At 52.2% G+C, this 17984-nt stretch overlaps 1 protein-coding gene across 3 annotated transcripts; it reads left to right on the plus strand.

Annotated features, from left to right (window-relative positions):
* Window positions 1-6029: 6029 nt before the first annotated feature.
* Window positions 6030-17575, plus strand: OSR1 (odd-skipped related transcription factor 1). 3 transcript variants are annotated; one of them, XM_045447649.1, is made up of 3 exons: window positions 6030-6163; window positions 15159-15858; window positions 16648-17575. In XM_045447649.1, the coding sequence occupies exons 2-3, from the start codon at window positions 15191-15193 to the stop codon at window positions 16781-16783; spliced, it is 804 nt and encodes a 267-aa protein (XP_045303605.1). In that variant the 5' UTR covers window positions 6030-6163; window positions 15159-15190; the 3' UTR covers window positions 16784-17575. The 3 variants fall into 3 exon arrangements, with proteins under 3 accessions (XP_045303605.1, XP_045303604.1, XP_045303603.1); XM_045447648.1 differs by having other exon boundaries at window positions 6030-6158; XM_045447647.1 differs by lacking the exon at window positions 6030-6163 and adding an exon at window positions 10377-10649.
* The last annotated feature ends 409 nt before the right edge of the window (window positions 17576-17984 follow it).

Raw genomic sequence — 17984 nt, forward strand, 5'->3', positions numbered from 1 at the left:
TTGGAATAGGCAAATTCCATCATTTCTATGCCAATCCTGTAGGTTAAACATGATTCTTTCCAGACCCTGCTCTTAAAAGGCACATCTCCCTTGATGTGGTGATTCTTGCAACCCCTCCAACCTCAGAATAAGGGAGAGAGTCAAACAGGGCCAGCCGAAAGCCCTGGGCTCCTGGAGGAGAAGACACCTGGAAAGGGAGAGGATAGTGCCAGCACGCGCCCTGATGACCCTGTGCTGCCCTGCTGACACTCAGCATGGTGGGCCCTGGGCCGCCGCACCTCCACTTAGACATCTTCTGCATTTGAGTTTCAAGAGGGAGTTGAAAGAGAAGCTGAGCACACTTGCTGAAACTCGGTTCCTTTTTGTTGGCAGAGTGTTGATGAGGAAGATACGATGATTATACTGAGTTGGGCAGAGATTGAGATAATGAAACGAACGTGCATATTTAAGAGCTTTGGGATTTGTGAGAGATGGACCTTTTGTGTAATTTTAACACGCCATCCCTAATTGTGGATTCCTTTGGAATTTCAAAACATTATCTGTGCCAAAATGACTCATCAACTATGCATTATTAATGTGTAGATATCACCAGTAATGCGTGTGTTACTGTGTAAGTTCATGTCTCACCAAGAAGATCCTATGAGCCCCTTTTTATTTTCTTGTCAACTAGGAGGTGGGAGGTAGAGGCAAGTACCTTTGCTCCCAAAATACCGTCAAGGTCCGCTATATGTCTCATCTCCCGTCTCCTCAAGCAAGCTCCGAAGCCTGCCTTTCTTGGAGAGAGGCTGTGCCCAGCTTAACAGCGGAAGCTCTGCTCAGGCACCCTAACCTCTGGAGACAGGACAGTGGCCACAGGAAGGGCCAGAGCCAGTTTGTTGGCGGGCCGGCCCACACTGCCTACTCTTGGGCCAGAGCAGGGTTTGTGGGTCTAAACCTGTGGTTTGGTGCTACCATTTTTCTAAGCTTGAGTCTGTGGCTCTTTGATTTAATTTGGTACATCCAGGAGCTTTTCCTCTCTATTCTAGAAGCAGAGATTAAATCCTGTGTCTGGGGCAAAGACAGCAAGCACAGAGCCTGGGGGTTGGGGTCTTGCTAAAATGCACCTTCCACATTGGTAGTTTGGAGACGGGACTTGGGCTTATGCGTTTTTAGCAAGTTCGCCAGGGATGCCGATGCCACCATCAGACCACAACCTTGAGGGCCAAGTGTGCTTCATTATGCACTCGGGCTTTGAAATCAGACATAACTGCTTTTAAGTCCTGGCTCCAGACTTATGCAGCTCTGAAACGTTGGGACTAATTGACAGAAAGTGAGAATATTGTTGTACCGACTTCTCCAGTTTGTTGTAGGGATTCAGGCAGGTGATGCGGGGTGTGGGGCCCACAAGCTCACGAGAGGAGAGGGCCCTGGGAAAACTGTGTCCAGCTGCACCCTCTGAGGCTTCATCCCGGACTGCACCAAGGAGCCTTGGCCTCGTGCACTGGAAGGCTTCTGGACCTCACTTCTCTGTTAGCAAATCAAGAGTAACAGGAATGATGCCTCCTCCTGGAGGCCCCACACAGAGTTCCTTCTTCACTGAAGTTAGTCCAGTGGTGTTAGTGGTTGAAATCAAAGGTCCTTCCCATCAAACCAGGGGCCCTACAGATACCTAACTTAAGGAAATTAATATAAACACTTTCTTTTTCTTCAAAAAAAATTTTTTAATGTTTATTCATTTTTGAGAGACAGAGCGTGAGTGGGGGAGGGGCAGAGAGAGAGGGAGACACAGAATCTGAAGCAGGCTTCAGGCTCTAGGCTCTGAGCTGTCAGCACAGAGCCTGACACGGGACTCGAACCCACGAACTGTGAGATCATGACCTGAGCCAAAGTCAGATGCTCAACCGACTGAGCCACCCAGACGCCCCCTAATATAAACACTTTCAACGAGATACGTATGTTACCTTACCTACACACGTGATCAGTGATTAAAATTGCTAATGCTCATGTAGAACGATTCCCACGGTTTTTAAAATTAAGAGACACTTGAAGTGAGTTTTTAACCCCCCCTCCCCAAATTGCAAAGTACTGTCAAAGTGAAAGAAGAGCATTAAAAAAAAAAAAAAAAAAAGCCCTATTGGCTATGACCTGATGTCCTGACCCCAAGTAACACAGGGAATAATGAACTATCGTAGTGTTTCCATTCAGCTGTCTAGACTGCTTCTGTGTGGAGAATAACCATCAGTCCTATTACAAAATCTGGAATGTGCAGGGCGAATGGGCAGACCAAGGATTCCCCACTCAGCCCACAGCACTTTCCTTCTCTGTGCAGCTTCTGGTAACACTCACAGAACAAACTATAGACTCTGCATACCCAACTTTAGAGGGTAGTTTTGCTTGTTGGTTGTCTGGGGCATCTGTATTCCCAAAGGAGCTCTCCTGCCAGAGTGACCTTTTCTCTGTGGGCTGAGATGAGTCTTTTTTTTCCAAGACCCAGGCTGGCTCTCTCCTGGGACAAATCCCACATGTGGGCAGTACAGAGCTCCCTACATCATATGAGTGTCAGGACCCAAGCACCTACCCCAAATCTCTCATCATCTACAGCATGTGTGAAGTGGAATCTTAAAATTGAGGAAGTGAGAATGTCTTTGTTAAATACCCAATACAGTTCTCTTCTCTTGCAAATAAAGAAGAGGGGGCTTACAAAAAGAAATGCCTACTCAAGTGTATAAGATACTTCAATGAAGAGCAGTTTCTTTGACTCTGGATAACTTTTCAATTCTTGGAATTCTCCTTAGCAAGACCCATTTTCCGTGGGCCACAGTCATACTTTACCAATGGCCCTCAGTATATATCTGCTCAAAAGACCACCTACATCCAAATAATCTATGGAGCTTTTAAAAATGCAGATATTCAGGGCCCACTACAGGTCTCCTAAACCAGAAACTCTGAGGATGGGACCCAGAAATCTGCATTGTGTAAAGACTCTGGGACTGACTGTGCCACAGGATTGTATAAAGCAGCTTCTTAACCCAATAGTGCGTTAACCGTGGGTTACCACTCCAGCAGGAATTAGCTGACTGGCCAGTTGTGAAACTGAGCTGTGGGATGTTCTCTTATCCTTCCTTTCCCCAGTGAGTGGGCTTTGTTTCAGGCTAAGACTCAGGTACCCAGTGTCAAGCCTTCTGCTGTGGTGTTCCAGGCTCCCAGTCACCTTGCTGCCTATGCTGGACCCCAGGCATTGAGAACCACGCTTTTTCCATTCATAGGGGCTTTTGGCGACTCCCCCTTTGGATATCTTCTCAGAAAATTAGGAAAGAAACAGGCCCCATTAGAATACGTGACTTTTTTTTTTTTTTTTTAGATAAATCTTCTAAAATGTTTGTTACAGACCTAATTTTTGGCAAACCAAGTCATGACTCCTGAAAATTATTTATCTGGAATACACTGATAATAACACTCTAGTTTTAAATTTTCTCTCCACCTCTTTCTTGTTGACATGCGATATGCAAACTAACACCTAATATACCAAAGGAACCCAGCCATTAGTCATTCAGTGAAGTGAAAAATCTTTCCCTTTTTTTATTTTGTATTTGCTCAAAGTGTTTCAGCAGATGCTGTTATCATCAGAGGAAAGGTTCCCACATAGGGAAGTGGAGGCATGATCCACAAGGGGATTTGCCTAGAGTCATCCGGGAATAAAGGGAGCTATGGCAGGAGCTGGTATTGTCATCGTCCACACCAACTTCTGGCTAAGAGCGTGGAGGAAGGGTGCCCGGTCCTTGTGGTTGGCTAAAATAGGGAGTTTGGTTTCCTCCTCTGTGTAGATATGGCACTACACTGGCATCCACAAATACCACTTGTTCTCCTCCTATAAAGTCTGATTTGACAGAAATCAGAGAAACGGGGGTTCTTCTAGCAGAGGGCATGGCCCTCTCACAGTTTGCTTGTCACTGTGGATTTGGTCAAGGGACTAATGTCCTGGAACATTCTCAGTTCCAGTCTCCCACCCCACCGCCTCCCTGAAGTCGGGACTTGGGTTTCTGTCATAACAGGTGGAGGAGGATCGCCACTTTTTAGAGCTGCATCCAGATGCCTTTCAGGTTCCCAAAGGCAATCTCTTCTCTCCCAGTTAGGCCACCATTTTGGGAAGCCAGCACGACTGCAGCATGATAGTCTGCACTCAGGAAGACCTCCTGCCTTGAACCCAAAAGAGGCATAAGCCCCTGATCTCCCAGTAAGTGTCCTCATTCATGAATCAAGGTGAGGCACCCCATAGCTTCACACCGCCTGGGGGAGAGCTGGTGGCCTTGGCAGTTCTTTGGAGTGTCTAAGTTGGGTCCCTTTCCTTTCTTCCCCTCACTGCAAGGTCAGGATAAGGAACTGGGAGACCCTACCTCTTACTGGAGCAAAGAGAGTGATGGGTCCTAGGTGAGCAGAGCCTTTTTCTAACCGTCTGGGGCAGCATCAAGGGGTCCGTCTTTTCCTCAATCCCTAGCTTGTCATCTTTATATAGGTTCTCAAACATAAGGAAGGTGGCCAGAGGCCTGTGAGAGCAATGTAGCTGAAGCTCCCAAGGATCTCCTACACCCTACTTTCTTCTATAGGCAGAGGACAGACCAAACAGCATAATTAACAGATGTATTCTGAAGACTTCTCTCTTTCTGTCCCTATCTGAAAAGCTGGAGCTTTGATGGCAAGGAAGGAAAGCATCCAAGATGCATCTTTGTTGAACTCGTAAGACAGAAAGTAGTGGTTACCAGGGGCTGGGGGATGGAAGAATTGGGGACTTGCAACCAGTGTAAGTTCTGGAGAGCTAATACACAATATTGGGATTATAGTCAACAGTACTGCATTATAAACTTAAGCGTTGCTAAGAGACTAGATCTTAAGTGTTCTCATCACAAAAAAGCCATGATAATTATGTAAAGTGATAGAAGTGTTAGGGCTATGGTGGCAATCATATTGTAGTCTGTGAATGTATCAAACAACAGCTCGTACACCTTAAAGTCACACGATGTTGTATGTCAATTACTTGTCAACAAAATTTTTTTAAGTTTATTTAGTTTGAGAGAAAGAGAGAGAGCATGAGCAAGGGAGGAGCAGAGACAGAGGGGGAGAGAGAGAATCCCAAGCAGGCTCCACACTGACAGTGTGGAGCTCCATGCAGGGCTTGAACTCACAAACTGCAAGATCATGACCTGAGCAGAAACCAAGAGTCAGACGCTTAACTGACTGAGCCACCCAGTTGTCCCCCAAAATTAAAAAAAAAAAAAAATTAAAAGATGCATCTTTGATGCCAAGGAAAAGAGAGGGTGTAGCTATAATATTCTGTGAGGGAATTCAGACGGAAAGGGAGAAACAAAGGAGCTGGAATCTAATGGCTTGGGAGGAAGGACAGGGGTAGCAAGCGTCACGGGTTTAAGGGAAACCGATTGACGAAGCAGACCCCCTCTCTTCATTCCTATGGTCTTCAGAAAGCCAGAATCAGAATCGGAGGGATCCGGTACTGCCCAGCTCCCCACAGGGGCTAGAGGGGTGCGCGAACGGAATCTCCTCTCCTCACCTCTCAGGCAACCTGGGAGCTACCTGCAAGGTAGAGTAACCCAGCTTTGACGAAGGCTGCAGAAAAGGCTCACAGATCCTGGCTCATCGTTTTTCCCAGGACCAGAAACTAATGGTGGTAGATAGTTGCCAAGGATTTCGGATTACTTAAATACAAAACAAAACAAAAACTCACAAATCTGGTTTTTGGAGCAGGGAAAACCAGTAACCCTGTGGAGAAAGGGAATCCCTCTTTTGTTTGTTCTTTGGGAGCATAAGAGTGTGCATAGTTTTAAACGAGTAAAGGCGAATTTCGTAACCCACAAAAGAAAATTAAAAGAGGAAGGAACCCACTGGTAGGTAAGATTCAATAAAGAGAATGGATTTGAGAGTTTTGGAGGCAAGGGCACCGGGAGATGCCACGTGCTCGCCAGCAGGTGGCGCGTTTTCTTTAGGATTGCTTCCTCGAATCTGCATAAAACTTCGCGGCCAGACAAGCTCTGAGTCCCTTCGCCGGAAATCGCTATGCAGATAATAACCCTCCAGTGTCTGGAAATGTTTAATTACCGCGAACGCGGATTCCTCCAGCGCCGACCGCCGCCGAAGTAGCCCGTTAAAGACGCAGCGCCGCGGGTATGGTAAGGTAATTCTATTCCGAAGTGTTTCACCCGGACTATACACAGTTCAGTTAACATAACTTTTCTTCGTCATCCTCAATTTGGTTAGACACTGCTTCGTTTCTAATACATTTATTTCCACCGTTGGATAAGAGAAAAAGTTCAGTAGTCTTAGAACATAGATTTGTTAACTGTCTAAAATAATTGACAACTCATACTTGTACAAAAAGTCGAAACTCACCACACCATTCAAACGCATTTTACACACGCTCCTCACAATACAAGGCATTATCATCATTTCATTTTGCAGATGATAGTATGCCCAGAACCCAAGCAATTTCACATGAATACCCGTGCTTCATACATGATCTTATAAACCAAGGGTAGATCTGTGTCTATGTGCATTGTTACATTTGTTAAGGTGACAAATCGTTACAAAATACGTAGGGTCTCATAAAGAACTTACGAAACGGGAACTGCCTGGAAACAGCTCACTTTCCCTTTCAGTTTTGATACTGTAACTTGTCTGTCGCTGTCACAATAAACACCGGCTCTTGGGTTCACCTGGGATCTATTCTCTTAAGACTCTGGAGTTGTTTGTACGTTATCAGAGCGTGTTATCTGTACAAGTGTGTGTGGATGTCGTGTTACCTACCTCCCCCGCTTAAAAACTTTCTCCCCGAAGCTGGATTTTGACCTGATTGATCGTAATGGTTCCAGAGGAACTATTGAGCTATTACAATCCATCATCTAAATGATTACAGAGGGATACCTAAATCTCCGGATTATTTGAAAGCTCTGTACATGCGTAAAGGGGGGTCAAATGAGCAGAGCCCCAATTGTCCACAAAGTAGTTACGGAAAAGATTGCATTGGAAGCAAAAACTCCGAAAGTGCTAAGTAAATTCCATGTTTAAAAAATGAGGTCATTTTTGTGTGGCTGGGGAGTAAGGAGAAGTGGGGTTCATTTTTTTTTTATCAAAAACACCCCAAAGCGATAGAGGCCATGTTCTAGTTAATTTTCTGGAAGCTGTTCAATTTTCACTCGGAAGACAGGCTGGGGCTCTTTCCTTCCCAGTAAGCAGATGTTCCCAGAGGAGCTGGGGTTGGGGCAGGGAGACCAGCAGGGGCTGTCACAACCCCCCAATGTGCCCACAGAACGTGGCGTGCAGGGCTCGCTGGGGGACTGGGAGCAAGGCGGTAGGATGTCTCGGCAGGCAGCCGGGGGGGTATTGATCCCTGCCGGACCCCACCTGCGGGGTGGGGTGTAACCGGGACCTGGAAGCCCGGGAGCTAGTTTGGGGACCTTTTCCCAAGGGTGCTCCGTTCCAGACAACACAGGGACTCCTTGGGCGCGGGCGGTTCCGCCCTGCAGGCGGTGGGTGAGAAAGAGAGCCAGAAGGAGCGGTGGCAAGTTTGCTAGGGTCTAGTCTCCGGCGGGAGCCGACAGTGAGCAGAGGCTGCAGCCGCGGGTGGCGGGGTGCTCTGGACGCCCTGGAACGGGATGCGAAGCCAGACAATAGTTTCTGTCACCTGCGATGTGCTTTTGGGCCATAGGACGGTTGGGTTCTGGCTACTGAGGAAGTTTACTAAATTCGAAAAGTGACGTCCTTGCGAGTCCTAAATGAATCTGACTTCGCTAAAAAGTCACCTGGAAGCCCTTAGACGTCCTGGGTCCTTCCTTCCGCAATTCATTCAAGCTGGAATCCAGGCGCAGCACTGCGACTATGCTTTGGGCTGATCGGTTTCTCTTAAGTAGGTGGGGGAGGGGATGCGCCCCTGTTCCCCCTGGAAGGAGGGCAGTGGGGTTCCTAGCTTCCTGGGCTGCTTCTGCCTGCGGTGCTGAAAGGGAACCTGAACTTGGTTGGCTTGCAATGCAGACCAAGGCCATAGCTTGTGGGTCACCCCCTTGGGAGCTCAGATTGGGGTGGAGGACTCTTGAGCCATTAACAAATTGTTAATTTCATTCCTGGGGTTTCTGGGGTTGTTCCTTGTCACGTGAGACCTAGCAGGATCATCTTCCAAGGTGGGAATTTGAAACAGGCCCATCTTTGCCCCAGCTGTGCCAGGGTCCCACATCTCTCACCTTGTCTCATTCTGCCTTGCAGACTAGCTCCAGGAGACACCGCCAGAGTCTGGGAGGCAAAGCCTGGGATGCTGGGCCATGAGGGGCTAGCTCCAACCTTACATCCTCATCTTGCCCTACACCCGCTAGATTCCAGGATTTGGCCTCAGTCCAAATCAGTTTTCCAGATAACCTGGAAAAAGTGGCGTTAAACAACCCAGTTTCATGGTCCTTTCTTTGGCATTCCTAAAGACTCTCCATGAGCTCTTTAGGGATCCTACTATCTAGAGATTTCTACAAGTCCTTGAAGCATGTTAGCCAAGGGCCCTGATTCATAAGAAATAGGGAAGTGGAAAGAAGGAGGAAATAGTCACGCTGTGTGGAGTTCTGAGCAGGAGATGGGGTTGCACACCCCAGGAGGCTCCATCCCACCTGAATGTGATTTTCTGAGAGGACATTTCCTAAGCAATCTGGACAGCCAGAGGGCCAAAGTGTGGAGACCTCTCTTGGATTCTTTCATTGCTGCTAATGGAGGTTCTTGAGTTTTGTCTCCTAGGAGAGCCCAAGACTAGCACAAGGAAATTCCTTGACCCAGGTAGGAGCAAGCACAATCCAGGAATACCCTGCTGGACTCTCCTTCCAGGCCTTCCCCTGCTCTTGGTATTGCTGCCTTGGAATCTCAGGGAAGGGAGTGATCTCAGCTCCTTTCTTCTCCCAAGGATCCTCTCCCCGGCCAGAATATCACCCCATGCTGGCAGCTGCTAAGATTCCAACTGCAAACTTACGTGGGTCCCTTACTCCAGCACTAATCTGTGGCAGGGGATGAGTGCAATCCCTTGGGGGCAAAAACTGCACCTCCCCGCCCCCCCTTCTTCTTCCCCACCCATGTCAAAGTTACCTAGGGGCTGGAGGCCAGGTTCTGTCCTGTGGATAAGACAAGGGTCTTCTTCAACTATGTCTTTTGGGGGGACATTTCCACTATCATTTCCCTGGGTCAGGGATTGACACCCTAAAAAGCAATAAGATTTTCAGAGGAAAGCTGGACTTGGCAGCATTCCCTTCCCAGAGACACAGTACCGATATGCTAGAGACCCACTGAGTCCAGGATCCAGCTCCCAGGGCTGGGTGAGTCACTCAGCAGCGACCTTGGTGCAAACACTGGGAGTGCAGTGGTGTCAATCTGGACCCACCCAGGTCCTGGGAAACCATTGCCTCCTCCTGAACCCAGGGCCCAGTGTTCCAGAGAGGTGGCAGGGAGAGGTCAGGGCTGGGGTCAGCTGGAGGGCAGCTCCCGGAGCCCATTAGTCAGTAAGGTAGGGATGCTGCTCTAAGGCAGAAGGAGTGAAGGCAGAATTTTTCGAAGCCAGAATCCTGACCCCTTGTAGGTCCCAAATGCCACCTGAACCAGTTCCTTGAGCTTAGAGGTCCTGGAGCTGACGATCTTTGCAGCTTGCTCTCCAAACTCCCCAAACCAATGAGTACCTGATTGGAGGGGCAGACTGTAAGTAAGAGTGGAATCCCAGAGGGTTTGGGACTCCAATAACTTTCTTGCCCTCCACCTCTGATCTTTCCACTGAACTCCACAAGCCAAAGTCTGGGGTCAGCCATAGGCATTCAGGTCTGGTTTACTGCCCTGGCAATGAGCGCTCTTGGACGTCCAGAAGCTATTGGATACCCAGGGCCAGCCGCCTCTAGGAAAGGATTCTGGAAGAAAGGGCGGCTCTGCCAGGGTCCGAAGGGCACTGGAGTCCAAGCCTCGGCGCAGGTATCCCGGGGTACCTCCCACCACCCCTGCACAGGCTTGTGTCCCAGGTGAGCAGGAATAGGACCGCGAGGTGTGCAGTTTCAGCCTGCTCTCCTCTGCTTGAGATTGTTTCCTTTAGCACTCCAGGGATGCCACCGTGAGCCTAACAATGCAAAAGGGGTCGCACAGGACCGAAAAGCAGGGGACGCAGGTCCGGGGAGGCCGTGGCAAAGCGACGCAGCTGCCAAAGCCGGCTGCCCGGGTCAGCAAAACTTTGTCTCTCAGTGCGCAGGCGCAGGGCATGGTTGGGGGACAGGCAAGGGAGGGGAGGAATCCTGAAGCAAGGGGAGGCGGGAGGGAGAAGGAGGGAGGGAGGGAGGAGGGTGGTGGATTAAAATAAGTAGGCGGCTCGGTGCTAAGGGATGAGTGAGTCGGAGCTCGGTCTCTCCCCAGCAAGTTCTCAGCCGCTCCCGGTTCAGACCCAACCAGGGAGCTGCGAGCGGGGCTCACTGTACTCCGGGGGGGCAGGGCTCCGGGCCAGTGGAGCGCTCCCGCGCGTCGGGCGCTCGGAGTCCCCGCAGCCGGAGAGGGGCCAGGACTCAAGAGCTCCGGGGGTGCCTGTGGAATCCAGCGCCTCTGGCTTCCCGGGTCCCCCGCAGCGGAGCCCCAGAGACTCCCTCAGCCCGGGACCGCCGCGGAACAAGGTAACTGCAGCCCCGGGCGCCCCTGCTAGGCGAGGGGAATGCGGGCAGCGCTCCCGGGTCCCCTGTCACAGCGCGGCGGGTGTCTCCTCTCTCTGTGTCCCAGAAGGAAGCTCCTCCTGCCAAACGGAGGCTGCAGGACCTTAGTGAAAGTGAGAGCAGCTGCAGCCCAGGGTGGTTGGGGGTGCTGGCTCAGGGACTTCCCGAGCGGGGTCTTTCGGCCTCTGACCTCCGGGGAAGGAGGGGGCGGGCCTCCAGCACTGGCCCTCGCGCTGCCAGGCTCCTAGGAATCCGCGGCGAGATGCCCGCGGACTTCGGGAGTCAGCCTGTGGGCCCCCCTCTAAGAAACCGAAGAAACTTCAGCGGGCAGAAACTTTCCCGAAACGCGCGCCTAGCGCAGTTTGACCTACTTTAGCTGACGAAGAAGGAAGAGAGAATGGATGGATGGCCACGGCCGCAGCCGACGGCGCCAGGGACAGGTGCATGCCCCAGCCGGGTCGCGCTTTTCGTGCAAGTTTGTTGTTTTGCGTAGTTGCGCTCGGGTATCTGGCCGGCTGGACCCGGAGCGCAGGGCCGCGTGCCTGACCCAGCCTCGCACTTCTGCTCTGACTTCGGGGTGTTCTCTATAGGATGATTGCTCTGTGTAGTCAGGGCCTGGGGAGTTAACCTGCGACTGTCTCGGTTCAGGGAAGAGTGCAGGGGGTCGCGAGCACTCTTTCCCAATTGGAGACTCGCACGCCCAAGTAGCAGAAACGCTGTGGGTGCCGTGCACGTCTCCGGCTTGGGGCTTATAAGGCGAGGATTCGTTTCCTCCCCCTGACTGTCCCCTAACTCAGCCTTCAGGAGAGAAGGGGGAAGCCCGAGGAGAGAGGGAAAGAAGTGAGGGGCTGCCTGCAGAACTACTTTCTTTCCCGAAATGTCTAGGTTCAGAAGAACGAAAACCCACATCCAGTCCTTTTTCAACAGCTCGAGCAGTAGCGGGATGGGCTCTCAGAGTGAAAAGTAGCTGCGAGGGTTTCTTTGTTGCCACAATTTGGTAAATTTCAACCGGGCTAAGAGCTGCGCGCTGGCTTTTGGGAACAGAAACCACGTGCAAAGCAAGTTGGTCTCCCAGGCTCACGGCCTCCTAGAGAAGACAAGGGCTGACAGGGATACGGGGCGACCAGTGGGTGGATGTTTTATCCGAGGCTCCTCGAAGTAATTGCGGTTTCATTAAGACTGGGGAACAGACCGCTAAGGACGCAGCGGGCGTTTAAATGCCGCGGGACGGCCGCCTAGCCGAAGGGTTCGTTCGCTCTCGTTCGTTGGGAGAATTCAACAGAAGTATCCGGTGGTGGTTAGTCCTCCCACTAGGGGCCTGGACGCCTGTCACCACGCGTGTTGGGGATTCGATGTCAAGGATGATTTTCTGGGGCTGCTGCTGGGCTCCTTCAGGCGAAAGCTCGTGGAGCTCGCTCCGTCCTCATTAATGCAAGCAGTTAACTCGCTCACGCTCAATTAGCCCCGAATAAACCACTTTAATAGACTCTGCACACTTCATTAATGCCCGGCATAGGGCTGGCTGCAGACCTGGAATTGGCGCTCGACCGCGCGAGGGAAGGAGCGCCTGCACTGCGCGGGGGACCCAGGATTGGAAGCGCGAATTGCTTTTGCTGCCTGTAGTCGGGATCTTTACCCGCGCCTCCCAGATCTCGAGGCTCAAGCTCCTTGCCAAGCGGATGCCTGGCCCGGGGAGAGGTGTTTGCCCTCGCGTTTAAAAATCTAAAACGTTCACACAAGGGCCCCCCGGGTCAGGGCAACGGGACTCGGAGGGGCTGGGAGTTCGTTCATCCTCTCCGGCTGGAGAGGCGAGTGTGAGACTGTGTTTTTCTCTTAGTTGACCGCCTGAAACCGGATCGTGCATTTGGCCCATTCTTGGTACTAGTGTAAGGAGCCACGTTTCGAACGAATTTCGTCCCCGGGAAAGTCGTTGGTGAGAGCTTGGGGAGCCCTGGCCTCGGAATGCAGCAGAAAATAAGAAACTGGCCGTGCTGCTGAAGAAAATAAATTGAGTGTTGGGGGACACAAGATCGGGCAGATAGCCCGGAAAGGTTGGCTCCCAAGAGCAGTGATGGCTGCAAAAGCCCCCTCCCCCTATGGAGCCCAAGGTCTTCTGGGCTCCTGAGGGTAGGCAGGGTAGGCGAGGAGAGGCCAGGTTAGTACCCGACGTTGGTGGGTTCCCCACCGGGGCACAGGCAGGGCTCGGGCTCTTTTGCAGCCCAGAGTCGCACCGTCACCGCCGCTCTCTTGGCCGGCGATAGGCCGAGCACCTAGAGAAGCAAGCGGAGGTGCTGGTGGCCCCGGCGGCCCCGGGGAGCCGGAAATAAGGATCTGATTTCCAGTGCCAGGAGGGGAAAAAGAGGTGACAGCAAATCAAAGAGCGCTCACCTCACCTAATCACCTAAGTCTGGGCCAACTTTTTAAGTTGGCGAGAGTCCTCTTTCTCCCTCCTCTCTCCTTCCCAACCCCAATCCGCCCCTGCTTTCTCTCTGCCCCAGTTCGTATTTTGCTTCGCGGGGTGTTAGCGCTCTAGGATGATCTCGGGGCTCTGGGATCACCGGACCACCAGTGATCCAAGCCACAGGGAAAACTGGTAGGGAGGCCCTCTGCTACTGACGCACGAGTCCTCAGGCGCCAGGCTGAATTAATTGCTGCCTTAACACTGGGTTTTTGCCGGGTTGCTAATGTAACCTGCAGTGGGAACATCTCTGCAGGCTTTCAGTGTTTTGCACCTTCCACCCCCTGCAGAACCTCTTTCTCCGCGGGCCTACTATTCAGCCAGTGACTTCTCTGACAGCTTCCAGGGGAAAGGGTTTCTGCATCGAGATTGTCCATACTCCTTCCTGAAAGGGCAGGGCTATCTCCCGTGAGAAGCTTTGCTGCAGTGAAATGCTGCCGAGTCCGACTGGGCCTTGTGGCCTTGGGCTGAGGGTAAGCCAGCCTAGGGAAACTGTCTGGGTGGTGTCAGCGTCCAGCAGTGGGAAGGAGCGGTACCGTGGCCTGCACAACCCAGGAAGGGGGGCTTACTGAAGGTTAGAGGAGCAATCTGAGGAAGAGAAGAGGGGAAATGGGGGTAACGGAAAAGTGGGCAGCAGGGGATTGAGACAGGCAAAGAACCAAGCACCCTGTTCCCTTAGTGACTTCTAGAGTAGCCCTCAGCTCAGAGCTGAGAGAGTTCAGCACTTGAGCCTCGCAAGCCACCCCCCCCCCACCATGTACTTTCTACTTTTCCTTCTCCATGTTTTTGCCTCCACTGGACAGACTGACTTAAGAGTGTCTGGGAGGCTTGGAGATGAAAGGTCTCTCTGCAGAACCCAGACTTGTCCACGGAGGCTGGAGATCCTGACCAAGGAGGCCAGCAGATGCCAGACTGCTGGTCACTTCAGCTTCCTGGCCTTGCAGTTGGAGGGCACAGAGAGCATAGAAGCTGATTGTATTGGCCTCAATACTGTAGCCCATAGGCATACCCACCTGCCCAGGTGTCACTGCGCACACAAATATCCGAGAGCCCAGAGACACTGGACCCTGTTTGATGGAGTAGGGAGGGCACCGAAGCCCCCTTGTATGTGCCTGCAGATGTTTGACTGAATTAGTAAATGAAGGTGGGTATCATCACCTTCAAAGGCAATTAATTCCCAGGGGCTCAGGTAAGAAGTCAGCCCAAAAGCAGCCGCAGAGGGTGGTGTCAAGAGGGCTCATTAATAGTGAGGCAGAGAAGCAAATTTGAGGTCAAAGTTGAGAGTTTTGAGGAGAAAGATGACATGGCTTCTAGAAGCCAGACTGAAGATCAGCTAAGTAGAGCTAAATGCAGAGGAGCTGGGAGATGTACAGATCTGTGTGTGTTTGTATGTGTGCTGTCTCCCTGGAGGCCCTGCGTGGGTTCCATGCAATCCCATGTGTGCATGTGTGTGTGCGCGCACACGCACATGTGAACATGTTCACGCCAGCATTTTGTTTAGCAGCACAACACTGATCATCTCAGTTTATCTTGCCACCTTGTTGTCATCTCTGCTTCAGAACATGTGAATCTGTGTTTATCTGTCATTGTGCATTTCTCTTTATCTGCACATGAACATGTAAATGTGCTTCCAAGTTCCTGTTCTCTTCGCCGGAGAGTGAAATTCTGTGTTGACTCAGGCTTGCGTGGATGTAAATTTCCACACACCAGTCTCCCCCAGCTTCTGCCTCCACTGTAGGCCCTCATGTAAGTTGGTTGCATTGCATAGGATTTGTTTCCTGCTGGTTTCTGTAGCAAGTTGTTTGTCTCTGCCATGGCCATTTGGAGGGAGCCCTTGCACCAGAGAAGGTTCCATTTTCTCTCTGAGGGCAGTGGGTTCCCTCAGTGGGGTCTCAGACTCCCAGCGTCTGCCCTGGGGCACAGAGAGGGTGTGGCTGAGCTGGAATTCCTAAAGAGGGTGACCTACTCTGAACTTCTCTTTTTCTCTCCCTTCTTTTCTCTTCTTTTTTTTGCAGATTGCGATTGAGAACCCACTGCAGCTACCGCAATGGGCAGCAAAACCTTGCCAGCGCCAGTGCCCATTCATCCATCCCTGCAGCTCACCAACTACTCCTTCCTTCAGGCGGTGAATGGCCTGCCCACGGTGCCCTCGGACCACCTGCCTAATCTGTACGGTTTCAGCGCACTGCACGCTGTGCACCTGCACCAGTGGACGCTGGGCTACCCTGCCATGCACTTGCCGCGCTCCTCGTTCTCCAAAGTCCCGGGCGCCGTGTCCAGCCTCGTGGACACACGCTTCCAACTGCCCGCCTTTCCCTGGTTTCCTCACGTAATCCAGCCTAAGCCTGAGATCACCGTTGGAGGCAGTGGCCCCTCTGTGCTCAAGACCAAGCCACGCTTTGATTTTGCCAACCTGGCCTTAGCCGCCACGCAAGAAGATCCATCCAAGCTTGGCCGGGGGGAAGGTCCTGGCTCCCCCACTGGTGGGCTGGGTGCCCTCCTGGATGTAACCAAGCTGTCCCCCGAAAAGAAGCCCACGAGGGGACGCCTGCCTTCCAAGACCAAGAAGGAGTTCGTCTGCAAGTTCTGTGGCCGCCACTTCACTAAGTCCTACAACCTCCTTATCCATGAGCGGACGCACACTGATGAGCGGCCCTACACGTGTGACATCTGCCACAAAGCCTTCCGGAGGCAAGACCACCTACGGGACCACAGGTACTGCGTGTGCCCCCCCCCCCCCCCCCCCCGCCCCGAAAGCTGCCTGTCCCTGTCCTCACCATCCTCCTCCCTAATGAGGTGGTTCTTGAGCCCCACTTCGGCTCTCCAGGCCTCCCAGTTTCTGGGAATTCTCTAACATCGCAAAGGAAGCCATACAAGGCTTAGGCATAGGTTCTTGGAGGATGGGTGGAGAGAGCTTGGGGAGAATAAGTCAGGTCTCCATGAGCTTCAGACAGGCATGCCAGCCTTCTCATCCCTTCCTTCACCTGTGCATCTGCAAGTGCTGTTCAGTCCAAGTTTCTGCGGTGACGGGCAGGGGGACCCGTGACTCATGTGACCGCCCAGCACTTGAAATGTGCAACTAGTGTGACTGCGAAATTAACTTTTTAGTTTTACTTACTTTTCATGTTAATAACCACATGTGGCTAGTGGCTGCCCGCTTGGACAGCACAGCTCCAGCAAATTGTCCTCCCTGCCCCTGGGTCCCCTCATTCACCTTTATTGTTAACCCAGACCTTATAAGGAGACAGTGCTTGCCCCTCCTGGGGAAGGCAGGGGTGGGCCTAGCTGGACCCGTTGACGTATCAGATGGATCAGATATTGCCTGCCAGTTTCCTTCACCTCCCTACTCTATTCACAAACTTAGAATTTTGCCCACTCCACGCTAGGTCCCCACCCCCCACTTTCTTTTGAGGGCAAGCGCCTGGTTGCAGTGGGAGGGGATCTTAGATAACTGTTTATAACATTACATCATTTTGCAAAGATTAATTCTGTTTTTGCTTCCAGATACATTCACTCCAAAGAGAAGCCTTTCAAGTGTCAAGAGTGTGGGAAAGGATTCTGCCAGTCCAGGACTCTCGCTGTCCACAAGACGCTACACTCACAGGTGAAGGAGCTCAAAACCTCCAAGATCAAATGCTAAAAGAGCCTCCAGGTCACCAGGACCCTGGGTTACGATACCCCCTCCTCCCGAGGGACCAGAAGCCGAAGGCGACTCTGGCGGGCAGCGGGAGGGGCTCCCGGGACCTTCCCCTATCCCAGACTTGTCCCTTGGGTCCCGGGCGCACGCGGAACTCGAGAGCCCCGCCCGGAGCCGTGACCCCAGCCGCCAGGGCGGCTCCCCCAGGACGCGGCTAAAGTCTTGGCCAAAAGGCGGTACTCACGTGGCGGAAGGGAAACTGCATTTAAAAAAAGAACGAAAGCTCCGCGGAGCCGCAGCGGCGCCTCTCCCAGAAGTATTACTTTTTCTATTGTTATTTTATACGTTTACTTTATTATTTTTTTCTTTGACCATATAAGCTTGTAACTCTGCCTGCGGAGAGAGAGGGGAGAGGGAAGGAAGTTCTGTGCGTTTGCAGAGTCCACCCCCTCCTCCCGTCCCCATCCCCACCCCGGGAGCCTGCAAAAGTGTAATCCGTGTATCTGCTTCTGCCGCCGGGCCCTGGGACCGCGGGGCCGAGGAGCGCCCCCTCCCTGCTCCGCAGCCGGTCGGCCGTGGGCCCTCGGACTCGGATGGCGGGGCGGGGGCCTTGAGCCCTGCGGCTGCAGCGGGCCCGGCCTCCGGCTCCCCTGTTCCGCCGTCCCGTCACCACGAGAGAGCAGCCGGCTAGGAGCAGGGCATTGTATTGCGATTGGCACTTTATGCTGACCATCGGTAACGGACATTTATCACTGGAGTTTTTTAAAATATGAAATAAACGGTTATTTTACAGGCCTTGCAGGATGGGTATTCTCCCTCCCAAACAGGACACTGGGAGGCTTCTTTCCTTCAGAGGAGCAGGATTCCCTGCCGGCTCCAACCTGTCCCGCTTCCGGAAACCGGCCTTCTTGGGGAGATAGGGTTGAGATGGGTGGAGAAGCCTCCTCTCTCCCTGTGTTGGTCTACCCCGGCCACATGTTTATTTTCGTACTTTACTCCTCCACTTCGGTCTTTAGGGTCTCAGTGTCCCCACCCCTCACCTCCACGGGGCTGGTAGTTTACAAGGAAGCCCAGCCTGCAGCCACTACTTCGGCCTTAAAAAAAATCACAACGTCTCCGGGTGCCAGGGTCGCTTAAGATCCACTAAGGGAACAGAATGTCACCCACCTCTCCAACCAAAGGCTTTCCTACTGGCCTCCAGCAT

The sequence above is a fragment of the Leopardus geoffroyi genome, chromosome A3, assembly GCF_018350155.1.
Source record: "Leopardus geoffroyi isolate Oge1 chromosome A3, O.geoffroyi_Oge1_pat1.0, whole genome shotgun sequence".
Lineage (NCBI taxonomy): Eukaryota > Metazoa > Chordata > Mammalia > Carnivora > Felidae > Leopardus > Leopardus geoffroyi.

Coding starts and splice junctions, on each gene's coding strand:
- OSR1 (XM_045447649.1), top strand. CDS start 15,191: ATGGGCAGCAAAACCTTGCCAGCGCCAGTGCCCATTCATCCATCCCTG. Junction 15,859..16,647: donor GACCACCTACGGGACCACAG/GTACTGCGTGTG, acceptor TTTTGCTTCCAG/ATACATTCACTCCAAAGAGA.